Raw genomic sequence first — 15159 nt, forward strand, 5'->3', positions numbered from 1 at the left:
TGTAGGCGGAAGGAGTGGGGAGGGGCCCCCCCACTTGCTCTGGCCCAGGGCCCCACAAAACCTTAATCCATCTCCGCCTCACCTAGGTCCTCAGGAAACCAAGAATCTGAGGGCTTGTCTACGCAGGGAAATTGAAGAAGAATTATTCCACTACAGCCATGCTGGTACAACTCCCGGCACGGCCACTATTCCACAAGAATTCCAGAGAGGAGTGATTATTCCTGAATAAAGTCACTTTTAGTGCACAACAGAGTGCCCACATAGGGCAGTTAGACCGGCACAGCTACCAGAGAATAGTTATTCCACTAAAGCTATGCCGGTCCATTTCCCTGTATGGCCAAACCCAACACAGCACGCCTGGCCTACCGTGGGTCATGGCAACTGGAATACCCCATCATCAGAGTCACCCCTTTGGCACCAACACCCTAATTTCATTAAGCAGTGGTGCCCATTTTTACTTTTGCAGGCGTGTTGACATTGTACCAAAGCAAAATGAAATTTAAAAGCTTGCAGCGTCGGGGCTGAATGGGGCCGTTCAGCAACGAGGGTTACATCCGTTTATATCAACAAAAGCAGGGAAAGTCTTGGCAGCTACTGTGTGACATTCTACTTGAACTGCAAGGGAGGTGGGGTAAGAGAATGCTTCCAGGGGGCCTACATTTTCAAGAGGGACTATTGATTTTGGGTAGGGCGCACTCCATCTGTAGGTGTCCGGCCTGTGAGACACCTTAAAGATTTTTCCAGGGCAGGTGCTTAGCTATTTAAATCAATAAATCAGGCGGCATTTCAAATTGAGCACCCAACAATGGAGGCAACCAAAAGCCCTGGTCACGTCTGAACGTTCAGGCCGGACTCTGTAGTCCTTTGGACGGGTTTGATGGGGAATCTGGGTTAACGCAACACAGACACTGGCTAGTTTAGTGCAGCCTAGGGCTTAGCTCGTTTCATTCAGAAACGCTTCAAATACGGGCCCAGAATCTCTCCTCCTATTTGGATCATGCCAAGCAGCACAAAGTGGTGAAATTTGGCCTTAGCAGAATTATCCAGCATAAGGGAGCTCTCCGGTGGCATAGCTGGCACCTACACCAAACGTCCCCCTCACCCCCAAAGCACAGATGGCAGCGCCACACCAATTCGCAGCTGGCATAAACTAGAGCAGCCCCTAAGCTGCTCTAATTTACACTGATGGGCCGGGGCACGTGCAAATGCCCCAGGAGGAATCAGGGAGGCATACCTTGATCCCTGCCAACCCTGTGTCAGGCAGATCTCAGTGCAGGAGAGACACTAGACACTAACACTTCTCCCTCTTCCCCTCACCCCCTTTTTTTGGTGAACATATCCAAGAGGCTACAGCAGAACTGCCAAGCAGGGCTGGAATTCCAGGCCAGCCCAGCAGCACAGAACTGCCGTGGTTTTATTGTTCTGACCCACTCCCTCTTCTGCCCTGCCTCCACCCCACACAATCCGGCTGTTAGGAAAACCCTGGGATATCCCGCCTCACGCCCACGGCAGGACTCAAGCTGAGCTACCAAGTAACAGCTCACTGCACTTCAGCGCTAAGAACTCCTATGCGCTCACACACAGCCCGCCGGATCAGCCTGATCGGACCCAAGTGCCTGTGTAACACTGCCCGACTGTGAAATCAGCAGCCTCGTTAACAAGTTAATTTCACAGTCTCCTAATGCAACCGCTGCTCTACAGCGGACGCCGATTAGGGTGCAGAGTACTCCCGCCAACCTGTCCAAGGGCAATGCTCAGCGAGGGGACAACAATAAGGCTGCCCCCAATAAATGCCTGCTGTAGGAAAGTCTCCACCCCAGCCTTGTCAGGAATATACAAGGTAAGCAGGGCGCTCCGACCTACCTTCTCTAATAATAAAAGAAGAAAAGGGACGGTCAAGAGCAACACATTTAAAACAGACTAAATAAATTTTTGCACAATGCACAGCTAGCCAGTGGAACTCACTGCCACAATATGTCACTGAAGCCAAGAGCTTAGCAAGATTTTTGGAGGGAAGGGGGGGACATTTAATGTAACCCATTATCCATATGGGGAGGCTTGAATAAGAATAAAAGGCATACAAACCCTCATGCTGCAGGGCACGAGACAACCGCTAACTGGTGGGGTCAGGCAGCTGCTGCCATACTTGTCCATTAAAGGGTTTCCTATCCACTCCTATGAAGCGTCTGGTAACGTCATAGACAGAATACTGGAATGGGGGGTGGGGTGCATTTTACTATGAGTACCTTGATGTTTGCATTTCCTAGCATTGGGGCATTCGAAATTGCAACCTTAGCATTCCAATAAAGTAAATTTCTTCACAGATTGTGGAGTGTTGGTTGCTCAGCTACCCCTGGGGGTAGCACACAGGGCCGATTCATTGGGCAAAGAGCCGTTTAATCCAAAACCACAGCGCTGCGTAAAGAAACCCCACACACACTCACCATCAAAGCCGGAGCCCCTGCCAGGTTCCCACCAATCGCAGTGAAGTTAAAGGGCGAAACAGCTGCCACAAAGCCCTGTGTGCGGGGGAGGGAAAGGGAGAATTTACACAGCGTCATGCGCACACCCCAAGGGAGGCCGCAGGAGCGTGGAAAAACTTCCCACTGCAACTCGCGACGCACAGGGAGAGCTCAGCGTGCCCACAAATGCAGAGCATCTGGTCTGAGCCGTGTTTTCTCACGACCCCCCTCCCCCCACACACACACGCCTTGGATGTGCATGTCTGAGCCACCCCAGCCCAACCTTCACCTCACCTCCAGCCCCCGGTAGACCATGCTGTTGGTGCTGATGGGGACGCTGACGGGCTGAGAGTTCTCCAGCTCCAGCGCGTACTTGGCATTGAATCGGAAGAAATCTATCAGCTCCGCGGCTGCGTCAATTTCCGCCTGGATGACGGTTTTGCCCTGAAAGGGGAATGGGAGAGATAAACACACTCCCCGCCCTGCTTTCTCCCTAAGGGCTGACCGTCACAGGGGCTTGGCTTCTTTCAAGCTACATTGCCCCATGCTGCCTCTGCCCCTTGCTCTTACCGGGTGGGTGACGACCAGCAGGAAAGCCCGACTCCCAAACTCAGACTGGGTTTGTTAGTATCCTTCCCCTCCTGCTCCCCGGCACAGCCCCACCCCCAGATCAGGGCAAAAGATCGGGGCTGGAAATCAAACCCAGGTGTCCCACACAGCATTAGCACACCAGTAAGTCGCTAGCCCTGTACAGAGTGACATCTATTTCACGCAATGTCTCCAACAGCTTGTGCAATGAACACAGACCAGACCCTACCACTGTAATTGCTAAGAGTGCATTGGCTACATCAGACCCAGGAAATCCCCTTTCACAGTGCTGTCTGATCTAGGAGCCCGATATGTAGCCTGGGCCCCATGCTATCCTAGTGACCCATTTCCCGCCCCACATGCCGCTAAGGGAACTGGGACCAACCGAAGCACTCAAACTAGCAGATTGAAAGAGCTGGGGGCACTCAGCAGAGGGCCTTCGACTCTGGGGTCTGCTTCCCTCACTGGGTCCACACAACAGGAGTCTGTTGCGATTTCGAGAACAGAACAAGGCCCCTCTTCTCCCGCAGGGTTTTTGTGGGCAGGGTAAACTTGTCTTTCGAGGGTGGGGGGGTCCTTTGTTTGAAGACACCGTCCGCGTTCCTAAGCGGGTGCATTAGGACAGATCCCTGCCAGATGCCCTGCAGGATTCATACAGCCCCTTCTTGCAGCAAAAGCGAAGGGGGAAATCAGGCTCCTGCTAGAATCTAACCCCCTAATCGTGGGTCTCACTGGCCACTCCTGATCAGCCCAACCCTGGACATCACCTTCCCTCTAGCCAAGCTTCCCGCTTCACCCACTGCCGCCCCCAGCTTGGCCCGGGAAGTCTTGCTGGTGACGCCACGTTAACGTGGCACTGAAAGCCCGGCCAGAGACCAATCAGCTGCTCACCTCACACTTCCTGGATATTTCCACCCCACTCAGCAGCCTTCTCTGCCTACCCCTGGCACGATAACCATCAACGGCTATGTGGGGAGCTCCCGCGCATCCACTCCATTAACAAGATCCCCCCCGCAGCTCTCCAGGTGCAGGGAGGGTCCTGCTAGAAATCAGCCGGCCAACGTCCCCAGCAGAAGGGGACGGATGCACGGCTCCAGCAGCAAAGGAAGAATTCGGGCTACACAAGCTCTCGTTGCATCACAGACGTTTCTCATATTTGTGCCACTTACCCCCGTCTGATCATCAAGATTTGGGCCAGCAGCTCCTCCTGCCACCTTCCCCCTCAATCATTATGGTTTATCCCAGCAGGGGACCATTCACCTGCAGCCTTACCTGCCCAATCATGGTCTTGGCCAGCATTTCCGCTCGCCGTGGGCCGCTCAACATGTCGGCCGCCTTGAAGAAGATCTGTGCCCTGTCCTGAATGGGTCTCAGGTCCCACTCCTTCCGCACCACCACGGCAGCATTGATTGCTTTGTTAAGCAAGTCCTGAGGAGCAGGAGATGGAAGCACAACAGATCAGTGCTTCCCCGAAACTCAGTCCCCCAGCCCCACCCCAGGGCTTGCCGCAGCCTCATGGCTCAGATCAGCGGCTGCAGGTGTGAAGAACCAGCCCCACCCCAACTCCGCTGCATACGCAGTCCCAACAGTAACCCAAAGACTTTGCTGCAGGCCGCAGTTGTGAGCTTGGAATTATGTCAGGGCTCATCGGGACTTTGAACACCAGGGGTTCAAGAACCTCTCAGACAGGCAGGTCAGACTCAAGCGGATTCTCCTGTTTCCATGCTAATGGTTGCAACACTAAATAAATACTGCTACTGTGTGTTCTGATAAGGATCTCAAAGCACTGTACATACATCCCCCAAGCTGCACAATCCCAGTGCGAGGTAGGGAAGGACTAAATATCAGGGTCTCTTCAGCCACTATTGTAATGCAACCATCTCTGGCATGGAAGGCAGCAGCTGTCTAATACCATGTAACCATTTTAGGGCAGGAAGGGGAGAAGACTCCCATGTCCAGCCGAAACCGCTAGGGAAATTTGCATTCTGCCGACATAACAACCCAAGTTGGGATCTGGCCAGGACACCCCATTCCAGGATCGGTTGCGACTGTGGGCCTAGATTTTACAATTCATTCAGCATCCAGCTGGGTCTCTGGTTCAGTGCCATCTCTGAGGGAAGACGACCCGCTACAGAGTCGCCTCCCCCGCTTTCTGCGGCGAGCCCCCTAGGTGACTCGACTCAGCAGCTGGATGACAGCACCGGCCTTTACCCCCCACATTCATCTTAAGCAGCTACGCCCCACTCTCCCCCAGCTGCACTAGCAAGGAGCAGGGGCGCCGACTCCTGAGAGGGGTGCGGATGGATCTGTGCCGGGCGCAAGCCCAGCGGCTGCGGACACAGCGTGTGGCACTATCCGAGGTTATGTGGTTTAAAGCACCCACGGCAGGCAAGCCAGAGGCCCACAGAGCTGCCCTGTGCTAGGAGCTCAGCCTCATTAAAGCAGCGGGGGTAAAAGCGTCACTTCCACCTGCAGGCTCCGAGGAAACCTCCCTAGGCTTAGTCTGTGGCTGGCAAAGGACAGCTCGGTTTCCCATGACCACACGCCCTCAAGCCTGCTCCCTGCAGGTCAGATGCTGGGAGGCAGGTCTGGGCACAACCCTGGGCCACACTCACCTTGTCCGCATAGCAGAACTTGGCCACCTTGTGCGAGTGATTGAACGGCTGAAAGGAGGAGAGCCTGGGGTGATTAATGCTGTAAAGATCCCCCTCCTCTCCCATGCCACTCCACACACACCCTCTGCCCTCCCCCCGCAACACTTCTGCATATAGAACAATCCCCCATTCACCCGGGCTCAAACCCAGGCAGAGAAGGTGCGTATCCATCCCCATGGACCCACCCTGCTCCAAAGCGTCCTCCATTCACCTTCTGCTGAGTTCACCCAGACGCCTGGGTCCTGCTTCAACGACCCGTGTTGGGGACACTCACATGCAATGTGCTTTGGTTTTGCCCATGTGGACAGGGACTGAATGGTGTGCACCAGCCCTGGTCTAGGCCACCCAGAGAGGATGGGCAGCACTGGCCCCTAGATGGTTTAGGGAAACAGCTTAGACTGCAATTCCAAGGAGGTGCTTTCTGGTCCCAGTAAGGGTGGCTTCCTCTGGGACCAATGTGGGGGGCACATTATCCCCTATTTCCCTCTGGCAGGGTTCCTATACTTTCCTCCTACGCTGGTACTGGCCACTGTCAAAGACAGGATTCAGGACTGTGGGTCTGATCCAGTTTGGCAATTCCCATGAGGGACTTCCCCAAAGATCTGTCCATTACCGTGCTCCCGGCTAAGGCAGCTCACTTTTCGTAAGTCTCAGGGAAAGGGCCCTTACTTCTGTAATGGGCCGGTTTGCTACAAGGCAACATTTAATAAGGACACTAGGTAGAACTACACCCCGGAGGGAGAAATACATGAACGAGTGGCAGCAATCCCTGGGGAGGGGAATGTCTTCCAGGAAGGGAATAAAACTGCCCCACATTGGGATCTCCCCGTCGTGTCAGAGAGGCTCCTTGCAGATTCCCAGGGCTTTGCCAGCCCGTGCAGGGGTCACCTAGCGACCAGGCACTCCCCACTGGGACTCACCGACGACTGGTATCTGACGTCTGATGTCCACACCTCTTCTCCCCCCACCACGCACGGGATGGCCTCCGTCTTGCCCTTCAGATCGTTTAGCGCCTATCGGATGAGTCAGAACAGAAACGAACCAGTGAGAGCCGGGCAGCTCCCCCTCTGCTGAACGGAAGGCAGCCCCTGGGGATGGAAAGGGTATCCAGCCAGTCGTGGCTTTGATCCGCCTCCCTCCCCGACAACACACGCAAACCGGGTGACCTGATGGTCCTATGAACGGCCCTGCCAAAGGTCCATGCGTGAGTCCCTCTTGAACCTGCCTGCCAGACCAGCACTGTGCTCACGTCCCAGGGAAAGGAAACCTTGGACTTCTCCAGTACCAAGCTCTGTTCAGACTGAGAACATCCCCGTGTTATGGGGGCCATCTGCAGAGTTAAGGGGGGGGGTAAAAAAGTGGGGTGGGCAAAAGGCTTGTCCCCAATAGGGTAACCATCAGGGGTTGGGATGGGTGTCCTACCACTTCAGCTAAAGAATCAACCTCTTTAGAGTGAGCCTGGAAGATCACACACACCACACTGGCGGTTTCTTGGCTGCAACAAACTGCTCAGGACAGTACCTTCTGAAGAGCCGCTCGTTCCGGGCTGCCCTGCTTGAACTCCAGAATGGGTTCGTTGGTCACCTCTACAGCTATACGGTGTTGCCATCGCAGCCTGGGAAGGGAAAGAGAGAGACACACTGAGAAGCCACACACTTCTTCATTCAATCTATACCGTGGCTGTCCTGGCCGGTGAAGTGAGACGGGCATCCACGGAGGAGCTGCTGTGGAGTTTCATTCCTTATTACTGTCAGCAGCACATGCTATACCAGACAGTCAGCGGGAAGATCACACTTCCTGTGGCTAGAGCTGAAAGAGGTCAGGAGAAGTTTGTTGTTGCTGTTCTGTGATTGTACAGCTCCTAGCATATTGGGGTCCTAGGTGCCGTGGCACGTAAATAAATAATAATTTCCCTCTCTTTTTCCCAGTTTGTTTACTGTGTATATTTGACGGCACTCTGTGGGTAGTTAGTTTCACTGCCTAGTTAGCTTCTCATGCATGGTGTGGGTCTTTCACGCAGCAACAGGGGACAGAAAAGCCATTTTGAAAGAACAGGACAATGGGATTGTAAAGCCACAAGATTTGGCAAGAGGACTAGTGATAGGGTTAACTACTTTTAAACTTGCTTTTTGAAACGGACTTAGGGCAGAACTTTCAAAAGGAAGTAAGTTACTTCGGTGCCATCAGCTGTCTACACTCCAAACTCTGCAGACACTTCCTATGGTAACGGAAGGTGTTTTTCCGTCGTCATTAATCCACCTGTCTGAGGGCTCGGTTACACGTAAAACGCTACAATGGCACAGCTGCAGTGCAGACATTAGCTACGCCGATGGGAGGAGCTCTCCCCTTGGCACAGGTCAGTGGTGCTCAATCTTTCCAGACGACTGTAGCCCTGGCAGGAGTCGGATTTGTCTTGCGTACCCCAAGTTTCCCCTCACTTTAAAACTACTTGCTGACAAAACCAGACAGAAAAATACAAAAGCGTCACAGCCACACTATTACTGAAAAATAGTTGACTCTCTCATTTTTACCATAGAATTATAAAATAAATTGATTGGAATATAAATATTGTACTGACATTTCAGTGTCTGGTATATAGATCAGTATAAACAAGTCACTGTTTGTACTGACTTCACTAGCGCTATTTATGTAGCCTGTTGTAAACCTGGGCAAATCTCTAGATGAGTCGATGTACCCCCTGGAAGACCTGTGTACCCCCAGGGGTACACGTATCCCTGATTGAGAACCACTGGCATAGGCAATCCACCTCCCTGAGAGGCCGTAGCTAGGTTGATGGAAGAATTCACATACTGGAGCTTAGGTCAACCTAATTACAGCACCCAAGATGTGTTATTTTCACAGCACTGAGCCACATGGCTACGCTGATCTAAAAGAAAGTAAACAAGGCCTAAGTCTTATTTTCAAAAGTGACTCAGGCCCTCAGAACCCTAAATCTCATTAAAAGACAGTGGGACTCAGAAGCCAACATTTGCCTTAGATCTCCAGCCGACAGCGTCCCTCGAAAACACCCAGCAAAGCAGCACAACAATCCTGGGTGTGGTCCCTAATAGTGCTCAGTTTCCCCGTGTAGCATCATCAGAACATGGGGTCATTTCTGTAACCTGGAGGCAGAGAAGGAGTCTACTTCACCCAGTGACACGTGACCCCTGGAGACTTCCGGAATTGCCACCCTATTGATAAAGTACATGCAGCCTTCTCAGAGCCCAGGAAAATGACCCTTCTGCCAGGGTAAAGTACAGCCCGAGTGGAACCTCTGTTGGCACCACCAAGCGGTGATGTTGTCCCTTGCATCTTTGCCTTATCAGTACTGCCAGCAGCCTTGTGCTGTGATCTGGTGCATAAGCTAGACAGGGTCAGGCTAGTCAGCACTTAGTGTCCTCTCCTCAGGAGGCAAGGAAGTCCAGGACCTCCTGATGTGGAGTCTAGATCCATGTCCTTCTATCTATCTTAGGGACTTATATGGTCTCTTAGTACCACAGTATCAGAGCACCTCACACTTTAAAGTAATTATCCTCACCACGCCCCTAGGAGAGAAGGCAATGTTATCATTCCCATTTTATAGATGGGGAACTGAGGCAAAGAAAGACTAAGTGACTTGCCGGAAGTCACACTGGAAGTCTGTGACAGAGAAGGGAATTGATCCTGGCTCTCCTGAATCCCAGGCTAATGCCCTAACCACTAGACCATCCTTCCTCTCTCCCTGCAATGACCTAGAGTTGCAGATTCTAGGGAATGTGCCAGTGGTATTTGAACAGGGGTGGGACATCCTGTCTGGATACTCCTAGAGCAGCGGAGTGCGCATAGATAGCCAGGCAGGCCAGGCCAGGTGTGAACCAATGCATCGTGGGATGCCAACAGGAGGACTAACTGCAATAGTGTAGTTACGCCCACACAAACCCTTCACCAGTGTAATTCCTACCAGAACAGAGTTACATCACCTCCAATGCAGCTTAATTAGTCCCACATACGACCCAAGATAAACCAAAAGACGACAATGCATGCGGGGACGCAAGAACAGTTTCTGCCAGAAAAATATAAAGTTAAACCAGTGCAACTTTATCCAGTAGACAGAAGACTTCCAAGGAGGGAAGACTGATGCAGGAAGACGTGCTGGCAATTCAGTAGGGGGCTTTATTCCATTGGAGTTGCTATGGAACCAACATCCCAGCACGGTGGGAGGTTCTACGCTGCAGAATGCACTATCTTCCACATGGGAGTGATCGAGCTACACCACAACTCCTGCTTTTAGAAGAGTTCAAAATACAGGGGGCAGAAGCCGGGCAGGTTTGTTTTTGTCAGCACAGTGCATGCTTCAACAGGTAGCTGCAGATTAACCTGGGTGCTGTAATTTCTCAGGCCCAGTCTTGCATTAAATTCTGCACCGTAGCAATATTTCCCAGTGGCAGTAAAGAAAACAAACCACCAGAAGCCAAAGAGAGGGGAAGGAGCCCTTTACAGGAGAGAGAAAAGATGCTGACCCAGGAGTGGGTTTGGGGAGAAGGCAGAAGTATGCCAGGAGAAAGCAAAGGGCATGAAAGACTAATTAGTGGCAGTAACTAGCACAGGGATGGTCCAAGTTGGGCCTGTAAACCAAGAGTGGCCAGGACCACTTTACTACAGGGGTGTGATCCTCTGATGCTACAGTTCGCAGTGGGCAATGCTCAGTCTTGACGGAGGCAGAGCCTGGCTAAGATCAAGACAGAGCATCGCAGCCACATATCAGGCTTCCCACTCTAGAAGCAGCAAAGAACATTATCTTCAGCCCATGTCCCGTGACAAAGTGAAACACGAAGCTACTGCTGCAAATCCTTTACCTCTGACTACCTCTGAGCTCAACCCTGCAACGGAAATAGAAAGGACCCTGGAAGTTTGGTAGATACTAGAACCCTGCACGGATACCATCAATTCCGCTGCTGGACACTTTTCCTTCTAAAGCTTCACTTAGAGACTGATTTAGATGTGACAAAACCTCAGGATGATGGGACAAAACTTTGGACGAAGAGAAACATTTCTCCAGTTTGTTTGGTTGTAATTCCACTGGAAATAGTATTTTGTCTGGATTTAAAACATTCCCCGGCAGTGCCTATAGCCCGGCCCTTGCAACAGCAGGCTTGGGGAGAGGCACAAAGAGTGAAAATGACGAACAAGTAAAACAAACCAGCCTGTTTTTTCACTGTACAAACCGAGTGAAATCCTTGAAATTCAGACGTGACAAAAAAACTTGCCCCCTTGGCATGCTGGATTCCTGACAACTCTCCCATACAGCTCTTCTGATGTGATGTTTTCAACTACAGAAGATAGAACAAAATCTGAACCATTTCTGTAAGACTGTTTTATTCAACACATGAAGGAGGAAATTCAGGAAGCCAATATGGTAAGTTCTGGAACTATTTGAATGAGGATTTTCAGAATGCTTTGCGCTGTCCACATCTGTTACAAACCCACAGCAATGACAGACTGAAACCTCCTGAATACTGGGATTCAAATGTGCCTATATTTTTTAGGAGGAGGGAGGCTGAGTTACTTTGAAGAGATTTATATTTTCTTAGATTGGATGTAATCAAATCAAAGACACCATCATACACATGATGTTATTAAAACTGTGGAAAATTCCCTGTTTGTATTCCTTTAGGTTTTTAATAAATATTTTTATTTTATAAAGCTAATCTCACTAGTCTTTCAGCTGTAACTATCAAGAGTCAGAACTTTGCTCATCCCCTGCAAATGGGACCAGAGTACGCAATGGCTGTGTCTACACTGCACATTTAACTGGTGTGATCAGCACCTGGGTCTGAACACTTGGGTTAGCGTAGCATGGGTGTGAGTGTGGCCCCACTGCAAAGCCCTGCCCATGTTATTGTGCCTTTACTGGCTCTGCACTCGCTTGTCTCTGCCTGGGGGCAAAGCCCATGCTTCTGTGAGCTGAGATGCTCTAGGATACTTTCCCAATTAATTGTGGGAGACCTTGTCTGTCCTTTGGGGAGAATTGTGGGAAGACATTGGAGGACAACCAGCAGTCAAGTGATTTAACCGGTGTACTTACCGCAAAGCAGGTGGGTTCCCGCCCAAGTGAAAAGCAAAGCCTGGGTTCCAACTCACACCCTCAGATGGGTCAGCTAGGCCAGGCTTACAGCACCTCCAAACCTAGGTCAGAGGTTTTCCTATGTGGACATGAGGGGAGTTAAAGACTAAAACCCAGGCAAGAGCCTGGGTTAACTGTGCAGCATAGACAAACCCCATAGCACCGGAGCAGGAAACTGACCGGAATGCTGCCTGACAGGGGAAAATAGGAAAAGAAGATGCTCCTGCCGTCCTGAGTCCTGGAGCTCGTAGCTGCCAGTTAAATTCATTGCGGAGGGAACACGTTTACAACACAACCCCGGAGTCACCCAGGCAAACCTGGCCTTGTACCCGCCTTCCAGCGATACCACACTAGCCACCCCCCACGGCGGCACCCCCAGGTCGGCAAGGCGGCCAACAAGCCGCTGGCTCCGAAGGGGCGGTCCAGGCTCAGGTGTGGCGCGAGCCAGAGCCGGGAGAGGCCGCCGAGCCCCACAAGGGGGGCACGAGTGGGCCGGGGTCACCCCTGAGCTGGGTGGGGCACCAGCGACAGGCACAGGGAGGACTGCAAGTGGCAGCCTTTGAAAGCCCCGGGAAGAGGAGAAGGGCGGGCGGGGGAGACCTGACCCGCAGCCGTTTCCCTATCTCGGGCCGTGGAGATAAGCCGCAGGCTTCCTTCGCCAGCCGAGATAGCGGAGCGGCAGCGGAGGTGTCGGGCAGATAAGGGGAGCACGTGCCGCGGGGGGGAAGGAGGAAATCCAAGGGAGATCGGGCGCCCCAGGGAATCCGCCCACCAGATTCTCCAGCCCCCCCCCCCCCAGTTTTGCACCACTGCGTCCGTGTGTCCGTCCGTCTGCTGCTCCCACCGCACCCTGAGGTCACGGAGCCGGGGGGAGCCCGGCCCCTCCTGCAGAGACTGAGGGGGCAGCGGCAAGACCTGCCGACGGACCCCCCAGCCCGAGGCTGGAGCAAGCTGGGCCACGGGGCCGCTCCGACCGGGAGCCTCCTGCGAGGGCGGAGGGGTCCGGCAGATCCAACCCCCTCCCGGCGGGGCGGGCAGGGCCCCCAGCAGCCGGGGTGTGACAGCGGGGGGCGGGCAGGGAGATCCCGGCTCTGGCTCTGCCGGGGGGTCAATCCCAGAGGCGGTTCCGACGGGGGCTGCCCCGTGGGCCCAGTTCACGACGCGGCAAGGGGCGGGACGTCAGGCCCGGCAGGGCGCCCGGGGGCTGGGCGCACGTGGAAGGAAGGGGGCGGCCGGAGCTCCCGGGACCCCGCACGCCGGGGGGGGAGTAAGCACCTGGGGGGGCGCAACCGGGGGAACCCCCCAGCGGGCCGGATCCCAGCCCCGGGGGCTCCCCGCGAGCACGGGGGGGGGTCCCCCGGCAGGCCCCGTCCTCACTCACCCGGCGCGGGGGCAGCCCAGCAGCGCTCTCCGCAGCGGGGGCAGCAGCATCGCCTCGGGGGCAGCGCGGAGCCGGAGCCGACGGGCCAGACCCAGCGCTGCGCACGCCAGGCCGGGGACCCCCAGAGCCGGGCTGTACCATCTCGGGGGGGGGGGAGGCGGGACACGGGCTGCCGCTCCCGGGGGGGACCCAACTGCCCCGCCCCGAAGAGTAATACATCCAGCGGAGCGCCCCCGAGCGGGGATGTCCCAACCCCGCCCATTCCCCAGGGATGGCATACTGTGCCGCTAACCCTTCCCCCCCCTTCTCAGCACATGGTGCAGTCCGTTCCGGCCTAGGGCGGGGCGGTATTAGCCAATCAAATCATAACTTGGGGGCCTTCTGACCAATCAGCTGCTGTTTGACGTTACAACCCGCCGCAGGGAGGGAGGTGTCGGCAAAGTTGTTTAAAGGGTCACGCAGGTGGCCGGGGGTGGGGAAGGGGAGAGTTTGGTTAGACCAATGAACGGGGGGGGGGGCCTCAGGCCTGTCTGGACCAGCCCCCACCCCGCCCGAAGGTTCCCAGTGAGGGACAAGAATTAGAGAATAAAATAAATGTATGTAATGAAATGAGAACTATGAATGGTGACTAGAAACTGACCAAACTGGCCCCATGGGCACAACCCGGGGCACCCCTTGGTCCCATAGCACAGCACAAGGCTTGGCCCTTCAAACGCGACTGTGAAAATTGTATCCGCCGCCTGGGGAACAGAAACAGGAGGATGTTGCTCCGGGACAAATGCTCCGTGTCCCACCTGTTGAATCCTTGTCAGGCTATTGGAACAAATCCAGGGCCCCGTGAGGATTTTTACAGTTGTCAAGACACTGTGCCCCAAAGCCACGCAGTACCCTGTGGCAGTTGCAGGGGAACCCCCATCCTCCCACTCCAAAAACACAGGGCTCAACTGGATGAGCTGAGAGGGAAATCTCTTCCCACAAGGAGCATGAGATGCCACCCATGGGGCTTCAGGATAGGCTGTGAAGCAAAACATACACAGCCCAGCAGGATTGCAAGGCCTATTTGCGATCCAGCTGCTAACCTCCCCGAAATCTGTGAAGAGGGCAAATAAGCTACACAGTTTAAAAAAAAAAACGTGTGCAAAGATTTTCAAAAGCAACTTTACTCATTTTGGGGACCTATTGAGATATCTGAAAGGGGGCTGATATTCAAGAAATGCTAAGACCTCACCCTTTGAAAATCAGGCCCTTTTGACATGTCTCAAGCCAGGCAGCCAAAATCACTAGTTGCATTGGAAAATCTTGGCCTCCAAGTCTAAAAAGCCCAGTTCACAATGTACATCATTTGTTCCTGTGTAAATACAAAAGGCAGGCACTGGAAGAAGTTACATTGTCTGTTTCGTGTTTAAAGGGGGCACTGTCTAAAGTTTAGAGAGCCGCTCTCAACTGGCCTCCTGCAAAAGAATGAGAAAAATCTCTTCCTCTGACAGAGGAATGGTGACAAGTCCCTGCTCATCTCCCCCTCAAAAACGGTAAAACAAAGCAATGTCTTCTGGGCTTAACACAAGGCCTGTTTTTTCATTCAGGCTTGGGACGGGGGGAGGAAGGGTCTGCTGAAGACTTTTTCCTTTTTCAGTTGGGGATTGAGTTACCTGTGGGATCAACTGCTGGTTTCAGTTTGATTTGAAACTGTAAAAAAAACAGAGCAGGTTGTTATAAATCTAAATAGAGTCTTGGTGCCCCGTTACTGCGAAGTTACAGACTTGGCTTTGAAGTATTCCCCCCCCTTCATGGGCACTTAAAATTGAGACATCCATGTGAAAACAAGGGAGCTCTGGGTTTTCCTACAATCTTTGCTATTGCTCTTAATTCACAGGAGAGTAGAGGAAACAATGGAGAAGTGAATAATTCACCATCAGTGCTACTGTTGTCTCTTTTGAATGAGCAGAGTTCACGGCCAAGGCAAAAAAAAAA

The 15159-nt window shown here is 53.2% G+C and overlaps 1 protein-coding gene across 2 annotated transcripts in view; it reads right to left on the reverse strand.

Annotated features, from left to right (window-relative positions):
• The window catches only part of ALDH4A1 (aldehyde dehydrogenase 4 family member A1), a 29731-nt gene extending 16399 nt beyond the window's left edge, over positions 1-13332 (reverse strand). The window contains exons 1-7 of one of the 2 annotated variants that reach the window (XM_073317049.1): positions 13189-13332; positions 7226-7319; positions 6625-6717; positions 5666-5713; positions 4323-4478; positions 2757-2906; positions 2445-2519 (exon numbers count right to left, since the gene is read on the reverse strand). In XM_073317049.1, coding sequence (XP_073173150.1) covers positions 2445-2519; positions 2757-2906; positions 4323-4478; positions 5666-5713; positions 6625-6717; positions 7226-7319; positions 13189-13238 — 666 coding nt within the window. In that variant the 5' untranslated portion in view covers positions 13239-13332. Of the gene's footprint in view, positions 1-2444; positions 2520-2756; positions 2907-4322; positions 4479-5665; positions 5714-6624; positions 6718-7225; positions 7320-10908; positions 11739-13188 lie in introns of those variants that run through there. The other variant, XM_073317050.1, reaches the window with a different exon arrangement.
• Positions 13333-15159: the final 1827 nt, after the last annotated feature.

This window comes from Lepidochelys kempii, chromosome 18 (assembly GCF_965140265.1).
Source record: "Lepidochelys kempii isolate rLepKem1 chromosome 18, rLepKem1.hap2, whole genome shotgun sequence".
Lineage (NCBI taxonomy): Eukaryota > Metazoa > Chordata > Testudines > Cheloniidae > Lepidochelys > Lepidochelys kempii.